We start from the raw sequence: 9408 nt of genomic DNA, 5'->3' as shown, positions 1-9408 counted from the left end.
GGAAAGAAAGTAATGTTTGGGGTTTTTTAAAATATGACAAAAATCTGATTAGGGAAAATAATTTCCATCTTTTCTAACACAAATAAATTACTTACTTTCCAATCAAATACTCCCATACATCTACACATTTAATATAAAGAGACAATGGTGATGCACTAACTTTTTGATCACTTACTACATGCTAGGCACTGTGTTAAATGCAATACACTTTTAGCAATTTTGTAATTGAGCGATTCTTCACAGCAATTGTTAACCCTATTTTACATATGGGAGTGAGGGGATTGAGGCACAAAGAGGTTAAAGAATTCACTCAAACCTACATAGTCAGTGAAAGAGCTGGAATTCAAGCCCAGGCAGTCTGGCTCCATACCTGATTTCAGAATTATTACATTACACTGTGTCCAGAGTACACATGGTACATGGTAAAATGCCTGACTTTTATTTAGTACCCTGCAAGGTAACTTTTATCATAGTATTCATCTCTTCTTTACTCACTCTGTGATAATTCTGGATTTCCTTTAAGATTCATCATCTTTGGAATTGAAGGGCCATACACATCCACATCTAACAAACCGATCGCCTTTGTCTGTAAGGAAACAGAATTTATCATAAGATTATTCCCATTCTTCATCAAAAATAAAGCACATAGCAACAGTAAATCTGACCACCGAAAAGACATTTGCAAAATATTCCAAAATCATAACCTAAACTTTCAAAGCAACAATAAGGTAAAAGAGCATAAACTGCTTAAGGTAAGTAATTTTTGTTGGTTTACCAATTTCTTCTAGAAAACTGCTCAAAGAAATCCAATGCATACACATTGTGGCTCAGATTTCCCATACAGTTTCAAACAGGCTAAGACTTTTTTGATCTGAGAACTAACAAATTACATGCACACAATGTTAAAATGATGATTTACAACAGCCAACAAAACCCCAGGAAAATGGAGCATTAACTTTTGAAAAGGCCATCTAAAACACCAATGAACACACACACACAAAAAAAAAAATCATGGAAACAAGACCATAATTAAGGCAAAGTGAGAAATTCTGATGCAGATCTGGCATGGAAATGCTAAGAAGGATAGAGGCAGACATAATACGGGGACAACCTCCAACATGCAAGTCACAGTTAAAACACCCAAGGTCTTCTGAAGAATTCATAAGCATCTAAAACTGTTTTGTTTTGTTTTATTTTGTTTTTGATCACCCACCCAGCTGCCCAAGGGCAGAATATCCTGATTGTTCTCTTCACTAGTTGCCAGTTAATCAGCATCTTAGCCAAAGAAAGGAAAACAAAATTCGCTATTTCCAAATGTCTTTTTTTCTTCTCTCCCCTCCTCTTCCTCCTTTGATAAATTAAATCAATCTGTTACTGGTTTTTCTCATATACAAGCAAACAACATGCTAATACTAACTATATGCCTTTGAGCTATATTTCACCAAGACTCTCCTCTCTATATATGTATATCCTGGCAAGATAAAACTCTTAACTTCTCAAAAAGTTTTTGAAAACTAAACAATCCCCATCTTCCATGTTATCTATTTCCAGACACAAAATAACTTTTTAAACCTTGCTATCTGGTTGCTTCTAAATACACAAAATAAGGTACATTCAATATTTATGTCCCTAACTTTATACTGACTTAAATTGCAGTTCCAAGAAAACCACTTAATGTCCCTTTTTTAGAATAAAGCAGGTGAGAAATTAAACACTAAATACTAACCTTAGTCACAGAGACGAAAAGACTAGGGATTAATATCTGCCTCTACAAAATCTCGGCTTATCATAAAATAAATGAGAAAAACGGAAAGATTCTTTCCCATTAATAGAATGGTGATATATAAAGTTTAGGTTTAATGAATTTAAGTATTAGCTTTAAAAAGGTAGAAACATTCAATGAGAAATTCAGACCCTATTTAACTCCTTTCAAAACCACAAACAAAAGAATCTAGAATTAAAACAGAATTAAATTTACTATGGATAAAAAGTTTTTCAAATGAGGGGGCCAAAAACGTTCAGAAATGTGGGTAATTGTTAAGACTGTTGTCTAAGTGTCTGCTAATGCTATAACTATCATCCTAGAATTTCACCTCTTTTCCATATCTTTTCTCCTGATACCTACAAAAACTAAAAACTACCACAAAATAATAACAAATGCCAATAAAAACAAAAAATATATATATTCTAAGATTCTTTTTTCTTGCTCTCTTATATTAATGCTGATTTTATAATAACTAGAAAGGATTAAGTTCCAGGTTTCAAACTGATCTTCTAAAAATACCTGTCAAGCAAAATAATAGCTTTTTAAGTTTGTGTTTTCATAAAACGACAACAACTAAGTGGGTGCTTGCAATATAAGACTGCTAGGCTCAATTTATCATCACTAGATCAAGTTTCCTTCAAAATGTTAGGGAGAATCTATCATCTATCCTATTTTCCGGAAGAAAACTATGCCTTTCTAAAAGTGAACCTTTGGCATCATGGTTCAGGACAAAACTTAAGATCTACCCTGAAATTTGCTGTGGTAGGAGTAAATTTTACACATACCTAGACAGCTGACAATATACATTATCACATAAGAATAAAGAGGGCAAGGAGGTTACAAGATTTTAGACTTCCTCTGCTTCCTAGAGAATGGAACTAAGAATAAGGAAGATGCTTCTATGTGTTAGGTTCTCTGCATTACTCTCCCTAGAGTAGTTACCACTGACTTAAATTGAGCAGCAATGCTTACACAGATCAAAAAGAAAAGAAGATAGGAATGTATGAAAATCGGGAGGCAGGGAGGAAAGAGAAAGAGAGAGGGACAAAGAGAAGAAAGAAGTAAAAAAGGATAGAGAGAAGTTAATCAGAAATGTTATATAAAGAACCTGGATAAACTAGGCCTCTACAGCCAGCTCTGTGGACAAATCAACATCTCTAAAAACATGCCATCCTAAATAACCCAAATAAACACCTAGACTTTCTCTTATTATATCTCCCCATTGCTTGAATTCTCTCTGGATGTCAGGTACTCTGCTAAGCACTTTATTTACATTTCTCACTGACCCCTCATAGCAAACCTGCAAGGTGGTAGTATATCTACTTATGGATGAGAAAGCTGGAAACTGACAATTCAAAATGACCTTTTTAAAAAAGTATTTTTTCTTAGAATAAAGCAGGTGAGAAATTAAACACAAAAATACTAACCTCAAAAAACTCCACCAAAACTTTAACGTGATCTGACTACGAAAGACTTAGATATAGAAGAGTCAGCACACTTTTCCCTAAAGGACCAAATAAGAGTAAATACACTTTGTGGATCACTTGATTTGCAATTACTCAACTATCATTATAGCACCACAGCAACCAGACAGTATATAAATGACTGAGCATGGCTGTGTTCCAATAAAAATTTACCAAAACAAGAGGGTTATATATCTTGCTGACACTAATTTAGAGAATAAGCTTTTTCATGACCAAGTTATTCATTCTCCCAACAATGTGATTCTGGTAGAGCCAAGAGCAGGAAGGACACAGACATTTCTCTCAGTGTCAGAGGAGCTATCTCAGTAAAAATTTACCTCCTCGTTCTTAATTGGCTAGTTTTTAAAAATAATAAAGACTACATTTTTCAAGCTGTTTTACTGGAACTAAGTTAGCTGTCTTGCTTACATTTTATCTATCAGGAGTAAAATCAGTGTCCATTAAATAGAAACAGCAAAGCCTACACTAATTAAAGCATATTGTACTTTGAATTGGCATAGCTAATGAACCAGTAAAATTACCATAGCTACAAAAATTAGCTTACATATTTTCAAGTCTAGGCTTCAATAATGTTCAAAAGATACCAAATAAACTTCATTTGTTTTTCATAACTTATCCCATTATTTTAAATAGGCTCCTATTTTAAGTGTATAGTCTTTCAATTTAAATTTTCAAACAGACAGTTTTATAGTGTAGGAAAACAAAATAAGCAAGGTAGAGGCTGTAAATATATATATACAACTGGGTGTCTGGTGAAGTTTCATGAATCCTTTCCACCTCATTCCTAAAATAATTATATTTAGTTTTTTAAAAAAGCTCCAATTAGGTATTACTTTATCTTTAATTCTTTCAGCCAGGCTCAAAAGAATAATCACTACAAAAGTCTCATCAAACACACAACAGGTAAAGAAAATGATTATTAGCAAAAAATAACTATAAACTTACAATTATAAAATATGATTGCCATCTTTAATGTCACCATAAACTTAGCCTAATACGTTGGTACCTAATATTCTCTTTTTTTTCTTACTCTCTTGCAGTACTCAAAGTCTACAAAGTGACATAAAATAAGATAGATCTTTAGATTTTTGGATTTGTTCCTTTATAATTCATAGTACCCTATGAAAGCTATAAGTGATGGCAGAATTATTCAGAGTGATTATACTGTTTCATTACTACTATATGAAAGCTACAATTTTAAAGCCTACAAATCCTATTTTTGTGTCAGATTTTAAAGGCACCAAAAGTTTTGATAATACTTTGTTTTTCCAACAGAATTTATACTTAAGATTGTAAAGCTTCATGTCATCTGCTCATTGAACCCATCAAAATGACATCTTAGAGTGGTCTCACCCCAATATTTTTAAGTAAACATTCATTTAGGACTAAGAGCTAGCTAAGACCTTTCCTTAGAAGTATCCCATTAAGAATCCCATGATTCTCTGCACATTATACTCCATTTAATCTTGGACTGGCAATTGGGATTTGTTGTTAGCTGAGTCAAACCTGGTTTTTCTTCTCTTTCTCCCTAGCTTTATTTTTTTATTATTATTATTCTTTTTTTATACTTTTTTTAAATTAAGTTTATTGGGGTAACATTGGTTAATATAATTATATAATTTTCAGGTATGCATTATAATTTGACATCTATATATTCTATTGTGTGATTACCACCCAAAATTCCGTTTCCTTCAGCTACCATATATTTGATCCCCTTTACCCACTTCACCTTCCCCCTACCCCTCTATATTTGACTTCCTTTACCCGATCTACCTCTCCCCTCCTCTCCTACCCCCCATCCTCTGGTAACCACTAGTCCATTGTCCATGTCTATGAGTCTCTGTTTCTTTGTCCTGTTCATTTGTTGCTTTTAGGTTTATATCCCACATATAAGTGATATCATGTGATTTTTCAGCTTTTTCTGTCTGGTTTATTTTGCTTAGATGATGTATTATTTTTTTTTTTTTTTAATGCCTGCAGCATCTGGTCTTCCTAAGTGGTCTCCTATCCAAGTACTAAACAGGCCCAACCCTGCATAGCTTCCAAGATCAGACAGGATCAGGCACGTTCAAGGTGGCATGGCCGTAGACTCGCTCTCTCTAGCTTTAAATCAAATCTGTCATCCATAAGAATTTCAATCTCTTAGTAGATAAAATTATGTTTCTTAATTCTATTAGCTAAGATTAAATAAGAATATGATTGTCAGAAGAACTAATAGTTAGACAAGGTGATGAGAAAAATTTCCTCTTCTTTATCAAAGGACTATCCAAACCTTCAAGTTCAGTCAAGAAAGAAAGAGGAACAAGAGCAACATAAGGGAAAGTTGCCCAGTTGGATGGAGCACAGAGATAAGCTCATGAACAGTACAGAAGAATCCCAAATCATAAACTAATTGCTTTGCAAAAGAGCTGAAAAGGTAGAAAAGAAAAAGAAATAATAGATTTCAAACTAAAGATTATTTTAGAGCCAAAAGAAACCTACAGTATCATTTTAGTCTTCTGTCTACTTTTCAGTAATGAAGAAACAGGCCCAGAGATAATGCCACAGCTAGGCCTAGGATCCAAACCTCTAACATACCATAAAGCCTAAACACTAAAAGCCACTCCCCTTCGTCTCTCTCACCTCATCCCCTGCGATGTTTCTCCTTTCCACGCCACTCCAGACACACTGCGCCCTGCAGTGTCTTTAACACCCAGGTACGCGCCTGCCTCAGGACTTTTGCAGTTGCTGTTCTTTCAGCCAAGAACGGTCCCTCCATGTACCCTGGTTCTCTCCGTCACTTCCTTCAAGTCTTGATTCAAACACCATCATGCACTGAGGTCTTCACTGGCCATCCTATCTGAAATTGTAACTCCCACATCATTATACTAGATATTTCCTATTCCCCTTCCTGCTTTTTCTCTCTTCTTTACAGCTATACCAATATTCAACGTATTACATATTTACTTATTTATCTTGTTTATTGTGTCTCCACCACTATAGTGTTAATTCTGTTAGGGTAAGGTTTTTTGAATGTTTTGTTCACGACTGTACCTAGAACCTAAAACAATAGGCAGTCATGGACTGGAGCCCAACTACATTTGTAACATTCTAGGGCATAAGATGACCACAATGTAAAAAGATAGTAATATAGATAAGACAGGAAAGAGAGAAATAAAAATTTGCTCTAAGGGCCCAAACCTTAGAACCAGTAGAATCATGGTAACAATAATCTATAGTGATTGATAGTAACATTGAAGAGTTGTGGTTTTTTTAATTATAAAAAAGTAGTTAACATTCTGCCATATGGGTGGTCAGTCACACATTACATGGGACATATGCATACAAAAAAATTAGTCGTCGTTTATCCGAAATTCAAATTCAACTAGGTGGGTGTCCTATATTTTTATTTGCTAAATCTAGCAACCTTACCCCAGTTATCTCTTCTCAACAGTGCAATCAGAATGACTAAGTGAATACATAGGTTAGATCATGTTTGCTCAAAAATCCTTCATTGCCACTCCTCTCCCTCATTTCACTCATGTAAAAGTCCTTACAACAATGCACCAGACCCCACATAATCTATCCAGTTCCCCACACCCCTGCATCCTAACCCTGTTAATTTTCAGCACCTGTTACTCCAGTCCACTTCTTACTCCAAAAGCCACAGTGGTCTTTTTACTATTCTTTGGATAGTAAGCTAGACATGCTCCCCCCTATTAACCTTTGAACTGGCTGTTCCTTTTGTCTGACACAATCTTCCCTCAGGTAGTCACACAGACTATTCTCTCATATCCTTCAAGTTTCTTCTCAAATGTCTTATTTTCAGTGTGCCTACCCTATTCTAAATTGCAAGCCCACCCTCACTCTCAAGTACTTCCTCTCTCCCTTATCCCAAACTACTTTTATCACTTTCTAACATATTATGTAATTACTAAATTAAGATGTTTATTATCTATTTTCTGTAAACTCCATAAGGGTAGGGATATCTCTGAGCACCTAAAACAATAAGCATTAAGTAAATATGTATTGAATGAATAAATGGATGAATGAATGAATAAATGGATAGATGATATTCCTCTGTAGAGTATCAGGACTGATTACTCTATGATCCCTAAGGTCTCTCTTAAGCTTTACCATTGTATGACTTCATGAAATTCCCTCTTAATACTTCTGTGCTAACATTTTAAGTTATATGATTCAAAATTAGATAATATATGCAGGGTTAAAAATATTCTGGTATTAAAGAAAGGTTCGTAAATTTCCCTGGTGGTTAGTCTATTCCTAACCACCACCTTTCCCCAACATCCAATGTCATCTTCATTTTTCTATTGATCTCAACTCCAGAAAAATGGGACTTCATAAAGAAAATCTAGTGCAAATAATGGTAGCTATGGTAGGCTGGTATAACAAAACATAAGAGTACACTATCTAAATCTCTGAAAACTAAAGCCACAACATGGTATGAAATGGCTCATTAAAAAGAGGGCAATATTCAAACCTGCTCACTAGCAAGATTAGGTTCAATAGGTTTTCAAATACAAAAAAGGCTGCATAGGAGTTTTGTTCCGGGTTTGTTTATTTTTTTTCCTTTCCAGAGCAGGATAAACAACATCTTCATTAACAAGAAGCAATCCCCTTGAATCTCACATTTTCATCTAGTAAGAAACAGGGAAAGTAAATCAGTGGTAAAACTAAGATTAAGAAAAATCTTAAGTCCTTGGCCTGTATAATTAAAGAAAAAAAGTATTAATGCCCTCAGTAATTAAGTAAAGCCTTCAAAATCAGAGAAAAATTAGAAAGCCTTCTATCACCATGGTAATACAGAAAATTCTAGACACTAACCCCTAAAAATAGTCATCTTACTTGTGACAGCAACCAGCCACTTTTTGCCAGACCTAGAAACCTAATAAACAAGAATCTTTCCCAAATCAGAAAAAGTACTGCAGCAAAAGCACTGAAAACCAACACCAATTCCTTCAGAATGTCCTTAACTAAACTGCAATGCAGGAAAGAGAATTTACAATTCTGATAGCAGCTCTTCCAAAGAAAAGCAATACAGCAATCACAGGAATCAGGATGTGAACAAAGTACTTGATCCACCCTTCAGTCTCAAAATCTTAGGAGCCAAGCAGCTGGTTTTGAAACCCATGCCTCATATGCCCTCTGCTCTCTCCCTCTCAGTGACCCTTCCAACATTGCCCCACTGAGGATTAAGGGCCCCTTTTTATTCCTCAGGAAGATGTGATGGGGGAAATAATTTACTGAGGAAAAAAACTGAGGAAAAATGAATTGTTGAGAGCCAAGTTAGGGAGGAGGGGGAAAGAATAATTAAGAAAAGAAGAAAGATTGTTCTTTGAAAAAGATCTGGGTAACTTCTTATTGGACAAAATCAGATCATAAAATTCAGAGAATGTACAATACTTTTGCCACCAATATGTTATACATGAAGTGAAACTAAGGCAGAATATACTAAATGTAAAGTTAGGGTAACTGTTCTCTTTCTAAATCACGATCAAATTCAGCAACTTCCATGAACTATGTGAGAGAATGAATTACTGGCAGCAAGCTGCACTTTACCAAAAGAAATTTAAAAGGTAGGCCAAAGAGCACTGAGGAGGAAACATCCAGACAACAGCTTCTTTAGAGCTATTCAAAACAAAATTGCTACAGCTTCTAATTGGAAATCTCAAAGCATGTTGTGCATAATGCTTTCTACCTAAAACCATAGAGGAAAAAAAGAAAGGAAAAGCAGTTTGGGCTTTTTATCTTTAATCTTATCGCATAGAACAGTATTTTTATTTTATTATGCTGAGTGAAGATGGTGCATGTGTCTGTGTGCTTATGGAGGAAGAGGAAGAGCAAGTAAGGAAAAATTCCTAATAGAAGGCTTTAGGACCTTCTACCTCTCTATTACACAATTACACAATTAATTTTTTTTAAAAACCCACTACCTTATTTTTCACTTTAATATTCGATGCTAAGTTCCTTATTCAGTACACTGAATTATTCTTATAAAAGATACCATAAAGGTAGACACACATATCACAACTAATACTATTAATATACATTAATGGTTATCCGTTAGCAAGTATAACTTTGTTTTCTATAAAATGTATGAACCTTGAGGTTTAGATAATCTACTCAATCACAGGGGGCATCCAGATCATGAGTGAAATA

General features: G+C 34.6%; 1 protein-coding gene and 1 pseudogene across 6 annotated transcripts in view; both read right to left on the bottom strand.

Moving 5' to 3' along the window:
* Window positions 1-9408, bottom strand: part of NUBPL (nucleotide binding protein like) — a 180050-nt gene that overhangs the window by 145157 nt on the left and 25485 nt on the right. For all 6 annotated transcript variants that reach the window (XM_025043382.1, XM_025043383.1, XM_025043385.1 and 3 more), the window contains one exon: window positions 496-586. In XM_025043382.1, coding sequence (XP_024899150.1) covers window positions 496-586 — 91 coding nt within the window. The remainder of the gene's footprint in view (window positions 1-495; window positions 587-9408) is intronic.
* Window positions 5221-5339, bottom strand: LOC112475595 (annotated as a pseudogene).

Source organism: Pteropus alecto, unplaced genomic scaffold (assembly GCF_000325575.1).
Source record: "Pteropus alecto unplaced genomic scaffold, ASM32557v1 scaffold171, whole genome shotgun sequence".
NCBI classification, from domain to species: Eukaryota; Metazoa; Chordata; class Mammalia; order Chiroptera; family Pteropodidae; genus Pteropus; species Pteropus alecto.
Note: the sequence above shows the minus strand (reverse complement) of the source record. Positions and strands in the feature narration are given on the sequence as shown.